Source organism: Propithecus coquereli, unplaced genomic scaffold (genome assembly GCF_000956105.1).
Source record: "Propithecus coquereli isolate 6110/MARCELLA unplaced genomic scaffold, Pcoq_1.0 Scaffold404, whole genome shotgun sequence".
Classification (NCBI taxonomy): Eukaryota; Metazoa; Chordata; class Mammalia; order Primates; family Indriidae; genus Propithecus; species Propithecus coquereli.
The window spans coordinates 400,342-418,254 of NW_012149775.1; the positions used below are offsets into that span (position 1 = coordinate 400,342).

Consider the following 17,913-nt stretch of genomic DNA (forward strand, 5'->3'; position numbering starts at 1 on the left):
ATGGTGGCGCATGCCTGTAGTCACAGCTACTTGGGAGGCTGAAGCAGGAGGATCGCTTGAGCCCAGGAGTTTGAGGTTGCTGTGAGCTAAGATGATGCCACAGCACTCTAGCCCGGACAACACAGTGAGACTCTGTCTCAAAAAAAAAAAGGGGTCAGAGGTTTTTAATAAGGTTGAGCCAGGGCTGGAGCCAGCGGCAGCAGCATCACCTGGACACAAATGAACATTCGAGACACCCACCCCAACCTGCTGACGGAGCCACTCTGGGGGTGGCCGGACGATCCATGGTCAACAAGGCCCCCAGGTATGTCAGACATGGGACCCGGCGTGAGAATCCCTGGTCTGAAGACCACTGCTGGCGCCCTCCCAGGCCTCCCTCAGCACCCAGCTGCCCACGGGCCAGAGTCAGAAACCATAGAGACTGAAAGAAACCGCCCTCCCAGGCCTTCCAACCCAATCTGCCAAACTGTTTTCTAGAAGTCTGCCCCGCTCCTCCCCTCTCCCCAGGTGACAGGCAGGCAACAGTGCCTGGCTGTGCTGCAGATTAGACCTCCCTGTCCGTTTTCCTTCCCTGTCCTAACTGAGAGGACAACAGGATCTGAATGAACTTCAGAGCTCCCTGCCGCGGAATCTGACTTCCGGAGGATCGTGGGCAGGTCTGCAGCAGTGGGGATGCGAGCCTCGCCCCAGCCTCGCTCACCAGGTAGACATCACAGAGGTTGCGCAGCCAGAAGCGGTGCAGGGCGTGGGTGACGAGCGAGAGCTCCCGGGCGAGGAAGCCCCGCTCGCACTCCCGGGCAGCGAGGGCAAGGCGGCTCAGGATCCAGGCGTCCATGGGGGAGGAGGGAGACAGCTGCGGGCAGAGGGGGCCTGAGGACTGGGGTGGCTTGTCCCCCACTGCCCTGCCTCCTTTCCTTCCAGATGCCACCTTCCGCCCTCGGACACCTGCCTCCCCTCACCCCACCACCTCTGTTCGCTCTCTTACCTCCTCTGCCGGCTGCGGCACGAACTGCTCCCCTAGGACATTGAGGATAAAGCGCAGGGCGTTCCAGATCTTGTTGCAGAAATGTCGGCAGCTCTGGACCTCAGAGACAGACAGGCGCAAGTCGCCCCCTGGAGGGAGAGGATTGAAGCAGTCTGCACCTGGGCGGCGACAGCAGTTAGTCCTGACCCTGCACGGGTGCCCACCACCCTCGGCTCGCCCCGGAGCCTCTCGCACCGGCTTACCCAGGACTCCGTGGGAGCAGAGTGTGAATCTCAGGGCATCTGTCCCGCACTCGGGGATCCCATGAGGAAAGTCCTTTTTCTGCAACCAGAAGGGGGTGAGGAGCCTGTGAGGCTACAGGGCTGGAGCCTGGGTTGCAGGGGGACCAGTGGCCGAGAGCTAGCACTGCAGCGGCAGATGCTGGCGACTCACCTGTGCGGCGGCTGCAACGGCCAGCTCTGCAGGGTCCAAGTTCCCACGTGACAGCTTTTCCTGCAGCACCTGGGGACGCGGCATCATCACTGGCCGAGGCTGACGGACCCACCTCAGCAGCGGTCACACTGCTGGCCTCACACCTCTCCCAGCCTCCCTTCCTCTCTCCCGCAGCCCCGCCCCAGAGCCGCGCTCCGTCCTCACCTGCAGCCCCACTCCACGGATGATGTCCCGCGGGTCCAGCACATTCCCCAGGGACTTGCTCATCTTCCGGCCCTGCCTGTCCCGAACCATGGGATGAAGAAGCACCTGGGGGCGTGGAGGGGGTCAGCAGAGGGGACTTCGAGAGCCTTCCCTTGGAGGGTCCCTTGGGACCTCTGGCCTGCATACTTTAGGGGGTAGGGTGGGAAGCGAATCAGGAACAAGGCATCGGGAACATGGAAAGTGCCGCATTAGGGGTTGGAAGAAGGGAGGGTGAGGTTTGGGGGAAACTGAGAGCTGTTACCTTGCTGAAGGGGAGCTGCCCTGTGAGCTGGGTCCCCAGCATGACCATGCGGCCCACCCAGAACAGCAGGAGGTCACTGCCTGTCTCCAAAAGTGACAGGGGGTAGAAACGAGCAAGGTCTGGAGTCTAGAGGGGAGAGGAGTGCTAAGAGGCCCGAGCCCCGGCCCCCAGCTCTTCTTCAGCCCCTCTGGGGGCCCAGCCACCTCTTCATCATCCCCAGCTTCACTCTCACCCTCTCAACCAGCCTCACCTCTCGGGGCCAGCCCAGGGCAGAAAAGGGGAACAGGGCCGAAGAGAACCATGTGTCCAGGACATCAGGGTCTGGGAAACAGAAAAGGAAGGGGGACAGTTGGGACCTCAGCTTCTAGGACCTCAGACCTTTGCTGCCCACCCTCTAGGCCAACCCCCAGCCCCAGAGACCAGGGGTCTCACCTTTGGCTCCATCTTCAGCTTTCCCAACCCTACTTTCTCCCCCCAGTGTCTGCTCCCCTCAAAGGCCCAGGCACCCAGCCCAGCCCTCCCCTCCCCGACTCGGGGCTCACCCCTCTCCAGGACCAGCTCCGCCCCTGGTCTCCCTGTCAGTTCTGCTGCGACCTCTCTGGCCTCCGCCTCTGTCCGCCCGACCACCCAACAGTCCTCCCTATCTCCCTGCAGAAGAAGTAAGGGGCGGGGAAGAGTGAAGAAGAACAGCTGACGAGCGTAAAACATCACTTAACATTTACATTCTCTCACGTGGTCTTGGAGTGGCCAGCCCCCTCCAGGAATGCGCCAAAGAAGCCCCGGCCCAGGGAGCCCTGATCATGCAGTGGGCTACACGACTGAGACCATGAAGCACATTGACAGGCAGGAGCTGGGACAGCCCGCTGAGTCCTCTGACTCCTGGCTGAGGCTCTCTCCGCACGCCCAGCCCTCCGGGCAGCTCCCTCCTACCCACCTCCACGTGTTCCTCTACAACCAGGTAGGCTGGGATCTGATGGCCCCACCAAAGCTGCCGCGAGACACACCAGTCCCTGCCAAAAGGACATCATTGACATCTTAGCATGACCAGTGAAACCCCTGCCACGTCCATGAGAGCTCCCCGTACCCTTACCCGATGTGGGCAAACCAGTGCTGCCAGTTCTTCTGGTGGAAAGATGGGCTGAGCTCCAGGGCCCCCGACTCCACAGCCTGGAGGGAACAGGGCCCTAAGACAGTGCTTCCCTTCCGGCACATACGCACCTCCAGGGATGGGACAAGGGGCCTCTAAGGTAGTTTTAAACCTCAGAAAGGACCTCTCAAGCCTCCTGCGAAGATTCTGGGCTTGAGTGAGGGCATGAGCCAGCCCTCTGTGGGCCACCTTGCCTCCGTGCCACACGTCCTCTCCATCACTGCAGCTGGAGAGGTCTTTGGGGCAGGAGGTCCTCCACGATGCCGTTTCTTCCGTCCTGTTCCCAAGGAGCTCCCCTCAGCCCCAGCCTTCCTCGCACTGCAGCTCACCTCGGCAGCCCGCGCCCCCATCTCCTGGCAGCGGACAGACCACTGGCTCTTCAGCAGGTATTCTACCACGTCCCCGGAACGGCTGAAAGGGACACAGGGTGCGTCAGCTGTTCCGCAGGCCCTGTGACTTCTCCCAGGGACACGGGGTCCTACTCCGTGCCAGGCACTCAGTACTGAGGACACAGCAGTGAATAAAACTGACACAGAGCTTGTTTTCTAGCAGAGGGGTGCGGAGCCCATCCTGTTGTCACTCTCAAGCTCCATTCACTGCCTTTTGGGGGTGGCCTCCAGTGAAGGAGTTACAATGAGGTTACCTGCAGATGGGCAGGACCATGGGGTGGCTCTGGAGGCCCCGGAACAGGCCCCGCTCCCTCAGCGCAGACATTATCTTTTCCCGGGCCACGAATCGGTGAAGGCCCTAGAGAAAAAGTGGCGACAGTAAAGATTCAAGGCTTCTAGAGAAATAAGAAAGTGGGAGAAGAGAGGAAGGGCAGAGGGTGGCCCCAAAGGGTGAGATAACACAGGCTGGGACCACCTGCAGCCAGTCCCCGCACAGGGAGGTCATGGTCCCATCCTCCGCAATGACGTTCAGGGGGCTCAAGCCGTGTCGGGCCCCCATCTCAGCATCGGCAGGACTGTGCGCTGGAGTCACCTTCACTGCCCCTGGGGGAGCACAACTGTGGTGAGCACTGAACCTGACCTTGGCTTTTGCGTTGCCAGATGTAGCATTACTGCCCGCACCTCCCCATCCCACCGTCTCCTCTGTGCCTCCTTCCGCTCCCCACTGCCCGCTCAGACTACCCTATACGAGCACTTGCCTCCCCTCCCCCCAGGACCCCATTTCTTCTCCCTTCCCTGACTCCCCTCACCTGTGCCCACATGTGGCTGAACAGTGGAGTCTGTGATGAGGGGGAGAAGATGCCCGGTCAAGGGGTGACGAAGCTGTCGCCCATGCAGATGCTGAAGGAAGGAGAGGATCAGGGAGAGGCGTGTGTGGGCGGAAAGGTCAGGGCTGGCGCGTGAGAACCCCGGAACGAGAGGGCGGAAACCAAGAGGCGGACAGCTGCAGGAAGGCAGCAAACTTTTTCTAAAGGGGCCAGAGTGTAAACACTTTAGGCTTTTGGGCACAGAGGCAAATTCAGTCTCCACACAACTACTCGGCTCTGCCACCAGCATGTGTAACAGCAGCCACAAGTAATACACAAGCAAATGGGCGTGGCTCACACCCACGTAAGCAACAGGCTGGATTTAGTCCCTGGGCCACAGTTTGTCAACCTCTGAGCTGAAAAAAATGTGTAACATCAAGAAAAGGGAGTAAAATCAGAGCCACAGCAGAGCTGGGATGAGAAAAGTCGCCTTAGGAAAAGGAAGCAGAAGCAGGAGAGAAGGAGCTATCATCTTAAAAGGCAGGGAAGAGAAGGCCGTGGGGGCGGGAGGGCCAGGGCACGGGAGCACACTGCCTATTACTGTGTAGCGGGAGTCGTCAGGATGAACGGCCACGGCCACGTCTCCAGGCAGCGTCTCTGGCCTCGTAGTTCCCACCACGACCTCTGCATCTGAAGACAAACATGCAAGCACTTCTATTAATAGCTGGTCCTAGCCCTCACCACTTACTCCTACAGCTAAAGGCTATAGAACTGGAAAGGGGCAGGGGCAGGGGGCAGTCAAGGTGGAACAGTCCCCGAAGTAACTAAAGGAAATCAGAAGCGTTTATAGGAGCCCAGGGTTGCCCATACGCCAGTGACCAGAGGTGTGAGAGGGTGTCTCGTGCTAAGTAATTCCTCGATAACTTGCACAGGGAAAACGGGGACGGTATTAACAAAACCAGCTGGAGTCCTTGCTGGGGATGCGGAGGACACTGGGGAGTCACAGAACACTGGGGAGTCGCAGAGTCCTAGTCACAAATGCTGTGCCTTCTTCAGGGCTAGCACCAGCCTCTCCTACCAGAAGCTTCCTCTTCCAGTTCATCTATCTTCCCCTTCTCTGAATTCTTTGGAACGCTTACTGAACAAAGCACACTTTAGAACTGATCTCGTGTCTCTTTCCTGGGTTAGCAGACTCCTACAGAAGTACACCCAGCTCCTGAAGGGCAGTGACCACATCCCCACAAAAGCCAGGTAACTGCCGCAACCACGCAGACACTGCCATGGTTCACAGGGGACACAGACCGATGGCTTCCTAGCAGCCCAACATGGGCTTGAGAAAACAGGGGAATCAGAGGTAAGCAGGCAACCTTCAGAGGACTACTCTCACCAGGCTCTCCATCCACAGGGAAGGCAACAGAAACCAGGAGGCCAAAAGACACAGGGATGGGGCAGCCGGGCAGTCGAAGCTCTGTGCGGCCAGGCAGGGGCCGGCTCTCCACCTGGAGGTGCCGAGGAAGCCGGGTCAGAGAGTAATCTTTCTGCGAATCTCATATCCAAGCTTCCCACAGCCACTCACCCTCCAGCCCAGCCTTCCTGCAATCCATCTAAAAGCCATTTGGAGGGTTCAGAAGCCACCTTCCTCCCCTCACCCAATGTTTGTGCAGTCCCAGTGCTAGTAAGTATCACGGAGCACTCCAGACAGGGCCAGGCATTGTGCCGAGCACCTCCACGAATTCTCATTTAATTTTTACAACACCCCCATGATACAGGCATTCCTTCACCTCTAATTTACCGATGGAGGGGCTAAGGCTTAAAAGGGCTAGACTGCCTGCTAAAAGTCACCCAGCTATGAGAGGCGAGACTCAGATTTGAATCCAGACACTCTGGCCCCAGAGTCTGAGCTCTTAACCACTGGACTCCCTGCCTCAGATCTCTCCCAAACCTGCTTCTCCTGTGCCTCACCTCAATGTCCGAGATGGCTGATCTTAAAGCGCATGACCAGTTGACAAGCTGACGGTTCCGGTACAACAACCCCGCCTCGTAGAGTCGCACAAAAGCTTCGGTCACGGCCGCTGAGGAGCCCTAGAATGACCTGAGTGTCCACATCTAACAGATGCTTCTCAGCCACAGCCCCTATCAGGGACCCAAACATTCCCACCTCCCTGCCCCGACATACCAAACAACCCCCTGTCCGGCACAGACCTCCAAACACACCCTCCCCCCCAACACCCACAGGGCCCAAGGCACAGAATGCTCACAGCATCCATGGTGAAACACTCTCGGTCCCAGTCCAGGGAGGCGCCCAGAGCTCGCAGCTGCTCACAGATCTCTCCACCTTTCCTGCATCCAGAGAGATCGTTTTCAGCAAACACGTCCCAAGCACCTCCCATGTACCAGGCCCAGTAACGCCCCCAGCAATGCCAGGTGTTGGAGGAAAATGAAAAGTGAGTATGCCATCGATCTAGCCTCTAGAAGCTAATGGAGACAAACTCACAGACTCAGTAAGGGGCTTTCTGTGACATTAAAAGAGGTATAAAGTTCTACAGGAACAGAGGAAGAGCAGCTGAATTGTGAGAAATCCAAAGAAGTTTCACAGAAAAGATGGCATGTGATAACACCTGGAAGAATGAGGGTAATTTCATGGTAATTAGAAGTTGGGAATGGGCGAGTGGAGGAGAGGTGATAAAATATAGGCAAGTCAAAACAGGGTAAGTAGAGAGAAAAAATACACATGTATGTAATATACATACATACACACAAACACGTACACTTTAACGTACCTATAATGTACACACACACAGACACATAAAGCCTGGAAACTCCACCAAACACTAAGGGGCAAAAGGTTTTCATCTCTGAGAAACTGGGGGCATGCTGGGAAGAGCCAAAGATTACAAGTCAGGAGACAAAGTGGTAGGAAGCAAAGACCCAATCCCGCCGTCTGGGCCCCTCCAGCCGTGCCTGTCGCACTCACGCCTCCTTCCACTGCCACAGCTCCTTAAGGAAGTCTGCCCGGCTCAGCTCATGTCTCCTCATGCCCCGCTCCTTCCACAGCTGTTTCTCCACCACGGCCTGCAGTTGGAATGGGGGCAAATGAGCAGAGTCAGGATGCTGTGGGAGAAGTCACTTTCACCCAAGAAAAGGAAAATATAACGGAAGACATACTTGTGTGGCAATCCCTGCATGATCTGAGCCAGGGACCCACAGCACTTGATCCCCACGCATCCGGTGCCTGCAACAGAAATGCCCTCACATGAGCCCTCGGGCTTACATGTTTATCCTCACTCACTCCCGCCCTTTCTACTGGCCCTCCAAGAACTCAAACAAGCCCTATTCCTCTCTCACCAGCGCACAAGGGCATCCTGAATAGCCACTGTGAGTGCGTGGCCAATGTGCAGGGAGCCAGTGATGTTGGGAGGTGGGATACACATGGAAAAGGTCTCCCCTGTGGCCTGGGGCAGCCGGGCCTAGAAGGAAGGAGAAAACTCAAAGGGTAAGAGTGGACTGGATGTTACCTGAGGGAATAGCGCCCTCTGGTGTCTCCGAGGCAGAAAGAACCGCAGGGAACTGTCCTGCAAATAACAGGAAAGCCGAGGAGGGAAAGGAACCTGCCAGGGGAACCTGGCAAGAGAGACTTTTGGAGACTCGAAGTCCAGAAAGAAAACAAGTCTGTAATACAAGCTCAACTCGGAGGCATCAGTTGTGTTCAAGGACTACTCAGTCCTGGGGATCATTCAGCACCCCTCCCTGCCAGGCACTAACCTGATATTCTGGTTTGAAGAAGCCCTCTCGCACCCACCACTGGTACCAGGCAGCCTCAACATATCGGGGGCTGTAGGCAGGAGGCAGGCACCCAGAGACATCTGTGCAAGCAGAGAAGAGCTCCACTAACTACCAAGCCTTGTTCCCAGACTGTATTTTTGCAGACCAAATGGGCAACAAAAGTATGAGAGAAAAGGCCTTCAAGTGCCCTAGGTACCTTTCTTTTCACCGGGTTTCGTGGGGATTTCATACAGCACTACCTCCTTAGGACTCCAGGCCTTAGTGGACTCTGCAGGTGACTGGAAAGAGGGAGCAAAGGAAGTGGGATGCAATTCCCAGGATACCCCAGCCACTTGGATCCCAGCCCAAGTCTCCTCCACCCCCCTTCCAAGTCTCAGAGACCCAAGGACAAGCTGTCTGACCCCCAACCTTGCTCTTCCCAGCTATCCCAGCCTCCAGCGCCGCCTGCTTCTCCCGCAGGCGCTTCTGTTTGGCTTCACGATTCCTCCGAGAGATGGGAAATCCATGGGGCTCTGACTGTGTAGAAAGAGGATGGGACCTGGGGAGGCCCCGTGAGGGCCTCAGCCCCCAAAGTGGCGGTCGAAAAGATGCTAGAGGCAAATGAGCCATCAGGAGTGGTTGGAAAGGGGCCAAGATCTGCTCGGGATAGACAGAAAGCACATTAGAAGGATATGAGGCGGGGAGGGTCATACCTCCCAAAGCCACTCCCCTTATTCCTTACTTCCTGTCTCCGACTAGCACTGGTCTGTTACTCTAAGTATCTATCCCCTCCCACACCACCCTCCTCAAGGACTAGAGTACAAGGTGTCGACGGGGACAGCATCCGCTGGAGCAAGGTTGGAGTTTTTGGCTCGAAATCTATGCATCCACGACTTGGGGCAGGGGGGACGCTGACACAGGGAGAGGAAGAGGATCCGGAGATTCAGGGAGATGATGGACATCAGCACGCCTAGGACCCGGCAAGGTGTCCCACCAGGGTCACGGTCATCTCTGCCGGCCCGCGGGCCGCCCGCAGAGCCCACAGCCCCGCGCAGCCCGACCTTTCCGCCCATCCCACCACATGGACAAAGGCCCCGCAGCACCTCCCACCTCCAGGAGGCCTCCCCGGCGCGCGCTCACCCAGCAACCCCGCCGCTATCCCAGGGCGCCCCGCGCCGGCAGGGGCTGGGGCCACTAGCGCACCCGAACTGGAAGCGTGGCCCGCCACTCTCGCGGCGCCTGGGGGCGGGGCCCCGCCCTGCGCATGCGCGGCGGCTGGCCTAGGCCCCGCCCCCCTGCCCAATGGCCGCCGACGGGGAGAGGGGACGCCTGCTGGGAGCGTGCAGGCCGCGTAGCTCACTTCCACAACTTTATTAGACAAGCAAAGTCCCGACGTGTAAATAAAAAACACCTGAGTTCTGAGGCCGCGACCGCTTTGCGGCCGGCTCAGCCAGCCCGCCCCGCCCGGGCCCGCCCGCCCAGGTCCGGGTCTGGGTCCTGCACTCTCAGGAGCTGTGTTTTTGCCGCTTCCAGAAGCGCTTGACGTCGCTGTGCCCAGCCGGGGTCACCACCATGAGCCGTTTGGCCGAGTTCTCGAACACGAGCACGCCCAGCTCCCGCGCGTGGGCCAGCAGCAGCTCAAAGTCCACTTGGGACAGGAACTGGTTGTACAGGACGCCTGGGGTAGGCAGCGCGGAGAGAGATGGTGAGAATGTGAGGCTCGGAGCGACAGCAGTCCCTGCCTCTCTGCCTCTTCGTGACAGCAGCAGGAGTGTCAGGAGGTGGTCTGGGCTTGCCCCCACCGCAGTTTTTAAAACTAATTCTCTACGCTTGTCTGCCGAGGTGCTCATCTTAACAAGAGTGTGATCCAGCCATATTCAGAAAGGCAATGTAATATAGTAAGAAAACCCATTAATGTTCACCAAAACCAGAGAAATTACTGTGAATTATTCTCTCTCCTAGCTAAATCCAAATTGCACTGATTTGGGACATTTGCTACCGATTCACCCCAAAATAAAGTGTCTTGCCAGCTTTTCTCTCCCTGTCCACGCAGTAAGCGAAAGATAAAATGCATGAAAAGCTTTCTCAGCCCGTCAAGAGTGAATTGTCTGCTCTCCCCTCCCCCTTCGTCTCCCTTTCTGCCTCTTCCCCATATTAAAAAAGAAGACTGAATTGTCTACCAATGACCAAGACTCAGCCACCAGAACCCACTCACCCTCGGTGAACCGAAGTCTATCCCTTTCCAGCTCCCACAGCCGAATCTGGTCTGTGATGGTGGGAGGCAGCACAGGTGTCTGCAGGGCAAGGGCTGGCTTCAGGGACTTGGGCATGATGCCGCAGACAACCCGGCCCTCCACTCGTTCCCGATTTGGATGTCCCCTTTTTTTTCCCATCATCTCAAAACTAGATGCCAGGGGCTGCCAGCCTCTGACATCTTGTTACCTGTCTGTACCTGTTTGAGCATCACTGGGTGGGCCCTTGTCCTTAGGAAATGGATTATCTAGGAAAACACAAGAATAGCATGAGGGCTGGAGCAAGAATGCAGGAAAGTCATCTGTCACCTGATGTCACTGGAACATCAACTTACATGTTTAAAAACTCACAGCCCCTGTCATCAACTCAACCCATCCCTGTTCAGCTGTTATCCCAAGTTGCTGCACCCACTGGTCATGTCTGCTGTTCCTTCTCTAGCACATTTGCCCTTTCCACTCTTGTTTTGTTTTTCTTTCTTTAAAATAGCAGCAGCTACTATTTTTTGAGCACTTACTGCATGGCAGGCTCTGAGCTAAATGCTTTACTTCTAGTCTTCCATTGAATTCTCCCAATAACCCTGTGAGGTTACCAGATGAGGAAACTGAGGCTCACAGAGGTGAAGCCGCTAACTAGGCCCAGTTTACACAGCTAGGAAGTAGTGGTGCCGAGACAAATTCAGAGCTATACCTCCTCCCTCCATGCTTTTTTCCCCTCAAGCATCTGCCTATCGCCACATCTGAAGCCTTGATTTCTCATTTGCCTGGTGCTCAAACACAGATGACTCACCCCCACCTACTGTAACAGACCCAGTGCTAGCCTTCCCTAATGTGACCACCCTGTACTCCACAGTCCAAGTGCAGCCCAACATCCCGCCACACCTCCCCCAAGGGGGGATACCTGTTGGGCTGTGATGCCACTGGCAATGGCCTGCTGCACACTCTCTCGGGTCACCTGCGCTACCACCATGTTGGGGAAGCGATAGAGCATCTCAGAGAAGAGGGCAATGAGGGCAATCTGCAGCTCCGACTCTGAGCCCAGGACAGGAGGAGAGAATGAGGAGGCTACCCCATACCCAGATACCCTCAAGCCCTTCCTGTGCGGTGAGAAACATCAGGGAGTTCTGCACACTGCCAGATAAACATGAACTGGCATTCCCTCCTGCTTCCTTCCCCCTCCCCACTCTCACCCGCAACTTCCTCTCCCAAGAGACCTCTGTCCAGCCTTACCCGTGTAGGCATACAGTCGGTAATTGGTTTCCACAACAATGAAGCCTGGCTGATGCACAGTGCCCCCAGCTCCAGAGACACCTGATGAGAGATTGATGGCCAGTCGCGTGGGGTAGTAACGCCGAGACTTCCTCTGGGAAGGACAGAAGGGAAAGGCAAATGGCCTCTGTAAGGGATCACTGTGCACATCTTCCTGCCCGAGACATCAGATCCCTCCCAGGACACAGACCCTCAACCCTCAACTTCTCTCCCTGTAGGGACCCAAGTATTCAGTCCTGGTAACTGCTTCCTGCTACTGCCCCAAGACCCCACCCCTTTTTAAAGGCCAAGGCAACACACCTTGGGTCTTCTTCCCTAGGAGCCTCTACTCCCTAGAAATATCTAGGTGCTCATACCTTCCTCTGGAAAACAAGACCAAACTCACGCAGATGTTGCAGGAAGTTCAGCAGAGAATCACTCATACCTTCCACAGAGTAGTCCTAGGGAAGAGAGGTGGCTAGCTAGGGTCCAAAACACATCCCAGCCTCCCTCCCCTAACCCCATACACTCATTCCCTCTTTCCCCATCACTGCTCATTCTATGTTCATTCTTCTCACCCTATTGCCTCCCCAACCTGCTCTCTCCTTCCACCTCCCTACCCTCCAGCCCCCACTTACCTTGCCCAGAGTAGAGAAGCTGAGCTGGAAGAGGAAGGAGAGAATCTCCACTAGGTCCATGCCCCGACTCTAGAGTGAATGGGGCAGACAAAGGAGGAGAGATGGGAGGGAGAAAATGGGAGGAGAGAGCCAGGAAAGAGAAAATCAGGGAACAGAGTTCTGTAGGCAGTAGTCTTTCAGTGCTACCTGAGCGGAGTAGAGCATGCTAGCAAGTGGCCCCTGGGCTCCTCACCTGGGCAGTCTGCAGATACTGCAACATAAAGTACCAGAGCTGGGCCGGGGTGTCCAGCAACAGGAACTGGAAGCCAGCAGAAGTAATGCAGGGCGGCTCTCCAGGTTCAGTACTAGAGACAGAGAGGGATAACGATGGAGCTATGCAGAGAAAGGCGACTATCCCTGTCCTCTCACACTCTTTCTTGCTATCTCTGGCTATACTCTACTCAGTTCACTCTTGCCAGTCAACTCCCTCTGATCCTGATTTGCCCCAGATACTGTTCCTCAGGGACCCAAGGAGATGGCACAGCAGGAAGCTGTTGGACCTCTGGCTTCCTCACCTCTTCATGAGCCCAGCCTGGCTGAGGAGCTGAGCCAAGTCCTGGCTGACAGCTGCACTGGGGGAGCCCACCATGAAGTGTAAGACCACCTGAGGAACAGAAGAGAACAGGAGACCATGTCTCTAATGGTCATGGGAGGTAGGAGCACAAGAAGAGACACACACAGAGTTCCAAGTCCTCACCTCCCATCGCTCCTCAGCGTACTTGTCAAGTGAGGGAACATCCCGGGCGTGCTTGTCTGGTCCCAGCTGACTTGTGTCATCAGACCAGGCCTTCCCCCTATGGCCAGGATGGGCCAAGAGTAAGGAACCCTGTCTGTGTTCCTTGCTGCCCTCTTTCTACCCTATCCCCAGGTCCATGAGTGGGGGATATTTCCTGCACCATGCAGCTACAGCTGGCCCAACTTATTCCTTATGGAGCCCACAAGGTTCCAAGGAAGCCCCTTAGGAGTTCCAGCAGTTTAATCACCAGTTTAATTACCAGTTCCCCTGGCCTTGCTTAGGAAGAGATGGAAGTGACATACCCACCCAGAAGGGCAATGCGGAGGTTCTGGCGAAAGATGGGGTTGAGGATGAGGCCTTGGAGCCCGCCTGGGAGCAGCTGGGTGTGCCAGATACGGAGGCCACTCAGCAGCCCTGTACTTTCCTCCTGAGCCCTGGAACAAACCAGAGAGGTGAGCAAGACGTCTGGAGAACAGAAAAAAGGAGGCCCATAACGATGTCCATTTCTGCCTTTTCTGAACTGGTGGCCCCTGGAACACTGTTCCACGGAGTGAAATCAGTGTCTTCTTAAGACAAATGTCATTACCGCACCACCCATCAGAGCTTTGTTATAGACGTCATAACTCTCTAAGAGGGAAAATACAGCATGCAGAGTTTCCCAAACATATTTAATTTGTGGTGTACCTACTGAACCTGGAAGTGTTCAAGGAACAGCAGTTTGGGAAACCTAGCCATTGGGAAATGTATATCTGGCTGAGAATGCAGTAGAGACTCACTTGCTGAATTCCTTCTTTACCCACAGGGCTACAGCAGCTTGTGGCAATGGCTGCTCCAGAAAGAGCATCCGCATCACCCAGTTCTTAGCCAATGATGGCAGCTCCCTGTAGGGGAGTAGAGGTCAAATGTTAATATCAAAAGCTGTCTTATATCTGCATCTCTGCCCTCAACTGCCTGTCAAACATCTCATCTCACCCAACCACACCTTTATCAGTCCTGCAGTCCCCACAAACTCCATCTGTTTTGGTCTGCCACACTTTGGAGTAATCTTCAACCCCACCCCCCAGGCTGCTATGCTTTCTACCATAACTTATTGCAGTCTGCAAGCCCCATTACATTTCCCCACCATGGTCCCTACTGCGAAGGAGGCTCCTTACCTGAAGACAGCCAGACAAGTGGCAGGGTGCCCATACAATCGGTCCAATACCCCAGGGCTCAGGCCCCCTAAGAATTCCTGCAGATTCCTGCATTGTAGGTGTACTCGGTTCAATCCACCCCTTGAAGGGGTGCTCTCCATCACCTGAGAGAGGCACATGTTAGAAATGCACCCTCATGATCCATGCCAGTGTCACCCCTGGCCTTTCACATTGTGATTCCAGATCCATGAGCCCTCACAATAACTGCATCTTTTTCTGTGGTTTTCTTCCCCGTGTCCTCTGATTTCTCCCAAACCTAACCAATCTCCCCCCATTTCCTGCCTCCTCACCCCACTTCTGCTCTCAACTCCTAGTCTTCTCTCAATTTCCAAGTGATGGAATTATTAATTGTCATATATTTGCAAAATCATTTTGTATTTCAATGACTTGTCTCATCTTTAGCTAAGCAATGACAGAGAAACTTGTTTGAGACCAGTCCTCTCTCTTCCACCCATTCTGGTCAGATCAGTCCATAAACTCCAAATCTGTCAGTCTTTCCCTTCTTATATATCTTAGCCCACTTCTGCTAGGCACGGCGATAACCTCTCCCCTCTTTCCCCTTCACCCTAAGTCTACTTCACCCCATTCACCCTGACCCACAACGTCCGATCTCCTAACTTCTCCCCTACTTTCCTCCCACACCTCGCGGCTCACTCAACTCTCTCACACACACCTCCTCCACCCCTGCCCTCCTGGGTTCCCTCACCACTCTGTGTCAATCCTCCTCGCACACCCCGAGTCTCGAGCTGTCGCTTAATCAGAACCAATATCTCGTATTGGCTCTCCAGAGATAAGGGGAAAGATGGTGAAAAAAATGTGAAAAAAAGATGGGGAAAGTGTCCAAGGAATTTCACAGACAAGAGCCCAGAGTAGACAATTCAGAGAAGCCAGGGAAGGGAAGGAGAGGAGAAGTGAGGAGGAAAAGAATAGGCGCTGCACTTGCCCACTGCGGGGCATACTGGGAATTAGAGTCTTGTTCATGCTCGTCTCGGAGAGGGCTGAGGGCGAATGACTACAAATCCCGAAAGGCACCGCGGGAAGCCGCGGAGCGAGAAGCTGGCTTTTAATTGAAAGCGCCCGGAACACCAGAAGCCGGGCCAGTTCGTTCCGTGGCGCTGTCCACCCATGCTACTAACGGTGCGTCTAACCGGCCTAAGCGGAGGCGGGACCCCCGAGAGTAGAAGTACCTGGAGGCCTTCCTGGCGGAGGCGCGCAGAGGCGGCCCGGTGAGGCGGTTAGCCTCAGAGTCCACAAAACTGGGTTCCTTGAGCTCAGTTGCTCTCCATAAAATGGGGATAATGCACTCCAGGTCGTTTTTGCGAATTAACGATCCAGTGTGCCCTACTTGGCTGGTAAGTATCTTAATTTCTGCCTTAAATAAATCTTAATTTCTGCCTCCACCATGCTTCCAACCCCCATTTAGTTAGAAGACCCTAATAAAAACAGTTTTTAAAAGAAACCAATTGTTTGCGCTGATTCAATTTATGAGCCTACCTCAGAGAAATGCAAGGGAAATTTTTTTTTTTTTTTTTTTTGAGACAGTCTCACTCTTGCCTGGGCTAGAGTGAGTACAATGGCGTCAGCCTAGTTCACAGCAACTTCAAACTCCTGGGCTCAAGCCATCCTCCTGCCTCAGCCTCCCAAGTAGCTGGGACTACAGGCTCGAGCCACCATGCCCAACTAATTTTTTGTTTCTATTTTTAGTAGAGACGGGTCTCGCTCTTGCTCAGACTGGTCTCAAAGTCCTGAGCTCAAGGGGTCCTCCTGCCTGTCTCGGCCTCCCAGAGTGCTAGGATTACAGGTGTGAACCACCGTGCCAGGCCCAGAGGAAGTCTTTAACCAACGCCAGAACTACATGTTTCTCCAAATCCCTATATGCAGATTTTGTTATTCCCACTTTGCAGACTAGAAGACCAGAGCCTGGAGAGATTAAAAAATTTGTCTATGATCAGACAGCTGGAAAGGGCCCAAGTCAGGATTTGAAACACATTTGCAAGAGGCCAGGGACCAAATGGCTATAAAGCTGTGCTGTCCAGTATGGTAGCAGCTAGCCACCTGTGGCTATTTAAATTTAAATTAACTAAAATAAAATTTAAATTTCAGTTTCTCAGTTGCACTAGCCCTATTTCAAGTGCTCAATGGCTACAGATGGCTAGTGGGTACCTGCCGGGCACCGTAGATATAGACCGTTTCCATCATTGCAGAGTTCTCTTGGAGACCCGTCCCTAAATGCGGTGGATGAGGGCAGGATGTCCGATGGCAGGAACTGGGCACAGGCTGAGTTCCCGGAACTGGCGTAAGGAAGAAAATCAGCCTGATGAGCCAGCTGGGCCTAAGAAGGGGGCCTAGGAGCGGAAGCTATGGCAAGAGTTCTTTTCACAACCCTTTCAAACACAGGCCCATACTTGAAAATTCCTGTGATAGAAAGCTGACGACCCTTCCCCTCAGGCAGCATCTTAGAGAAGAGAACAGGGAGCCAGGAGCCAACAGGCCCACTTCCCGCCGGCTTCACAGTTTACTGACTGTGTGAAGTCAGTGCCAGTTGGGCACGTTGCCTAACCTAACAGAGAAGTTTGCTTCTCTGTGAAATGGCAATAATTCTAACTGTTTCATATATTGTGTTGTATTAAGATATAATATGTAATAAGTATAATATCTGGCATATAGTGGGTGCTCAGTAAAATATTGTCTATAAGTTCCACTTATCAATACTAGTTCTCTAACTACACAGAATCTATTTTGTTAGCCCTTCAGGTATTTGATACAGATCGTTTTTTCAATCAATATTTATTGAGCCCTGTGTTCCAGGAATTTGCTCCTGTGCAGCTTATGGTCTAGTGGGAGAGCCAGGTATTTAAAAAATGCATGCACAAGTACTTGTAAAATTGCACCTGTACTAAGTGCTGCAAAAAAGAGATTTGTGTGCACTGAGACATCAACAGGGGGTTTGACCTGGCTGGGGAAGTCAGGGAAGATAGCTGAAGGGCAAGCAGGAGTTAACAAGGCCGAGACTTCAGGGAACATTGTTCCAGGTCGGGGAACAGCATGCTACAGAGACCATGCAGTTGGAAGGACTGTGGCCCATTGGGGCAAAGTGAAAGAAGGCCAGTGGTGCACAGCGGAGAGGGACAGGGAGGATTGCTGGAGCTCCCAGCACATGGGAGCCAACATAGACCAGGAAGATTTTGTTCTTTAATATCAATGAGAAGCCACTAAAGGGTTTGAAATAAAGGGTTGGAGTCGGATTTATGCAGGGAGCATGAGCAGATATGGGTGACCAGCTAGACCACTGCAGCAGTCTAGGCAAGAGGGAGGCAGCATGTGCCAGGAGGGCAACGGAGACAGAGATGATGAGCCCCATGGAGATTTGGGAGGCAAATCAGCAGAGCTTTGTGTTGGACTGCTTGGGCAGTGAGGGTAAGGGAGAAGGGGTGTCAGGGATGACACCTTGGGGCTGGGTGAGGTGGCTCACGCCTGTAATCCTAGCACTCTGGGAGGCCGAGGTGGGAGGATTGCTTGAGCTCAGGAGTTGGAGAACAGCCTGAGCAAGAGCAAGACCCCATCTCTACTAAAAATAGAAAGAAATTAGCCCGGCATGGTGGCACTCGCCTGTAGTTCCAACTCCTTGGAAGGCTGAGGCAGAAGGATGGTTTGAGCCGAGGAGTTTGAGGTTGCAGCGAGCTAGGCTGATGCTATGGGCAACAGAGTGAGACTCTGTCTCAAAAAAAAAAAAAAAAAAATGGATGACACCTTGGGCAGCTTGTGCAGCAAAGTAGGTGATGCT

At 54.5% G+C, this 17,913-nt stretch overlaps 1 protein-coding gene across 1 annotated transcript in view; it reads right to left on the reverse strand.

Moving 5' to 3' along the window:
• VARS2 (valyl-tRNA synthetase 2, mitochondrial) overlaps positions 1 to 14,248 on the reverse strand; it is a 16,585-nt gene extending 2,337 nt beyond the window's left edge. Inside the window, 37 exon segments of the mRNA XM_012652970.1 lie at positions 639 to 853; positions 986 to 1,113; positions 1,228 to 1,306; positions 1,418 to 1,486; positions 1,622 to 1,726; positions 1,923 to 2,048; positions 2,173 to 2,243; positions 2,465 to 2,570; positions 2,857 to 2,932; positions 3,013 to 3,089; positions 3,399 to 3,480; positions 3,713 to 3,816; positions 3,934 to 4,061; positions 4,268 to 4,358; positions 4,866 to 4,954; positions 5,652 to 5,763; positions 6,227 to 6,346; positions 6,523 to 6,604; positions 7,239 to 7,336; positions 7,430 to 7,496; positions 7,610 to 7,731; positions 8,027 to 8,127; positions 8,244 to 8,325; positions 8,456 to 8,733; positions 9,489 to 9,704; positions 10,242 to 10,320; positions 10,479 to 10,526; positions 11,177 to 11,307; positions 11,506 to 11,638; positions 11,901 to 11,984; positions 12,162 to 12,230; positions 12,394 to 12,505; positions 12,716 to 12,804; positions 12,898 to 12,994; positions 13,239 to 13,370; positions 13,713 to 13,817; positions 14,091 to 14,248. Coding sequence (XP_012508424.1) covers positions 639 to 853; positions 986 to 1,113; positions 1,228 to 1,306; positions 1,418 to 1,486; positions 1,622 to 1,726; positions 1,923 to 2,048; positions 2,173 to 2,243; positions 2,465 to 2,570; positions 2,857 to 2,932; positions 3,013 to 3,089; positions 3,399 to 3,480; positions 3,713 to 3,816; positions 3,934 to 4,061; positions 4,268 to 4,358; positions 4,866 to 4,954; positions 5,652 to 5,763; positions 6,227 to 6,346; positions 6,523 to 6,604; positions 7,239 to 7,336; positions 7,430 to 7,496; positions 7,610 to 7,731; positions 8,027 to 8,127; positions 8,244 to 8,325; positions 8,456 to 8,733; positions 9,489 to 9,704; positions 10,242 to 10,320; positions 10,479 to 10,526; positions 11,177 to 11,307; positions 11,506 to 11,638; positions 11,901 to 11,984; positions 12,162 to 12,230; positions 12,394 to 12,505; positions 12,716 to 12,804; positions 12,898 to 12,994; positions 13,239 to 13,370; positions 13,713 to 13,817; positions 14,091 to 14,248 — 4,061 coding nt within the window.
• Between the last annotated feature and the right edge of the window lie 3,665 nt (positions 14,249 to 17,913).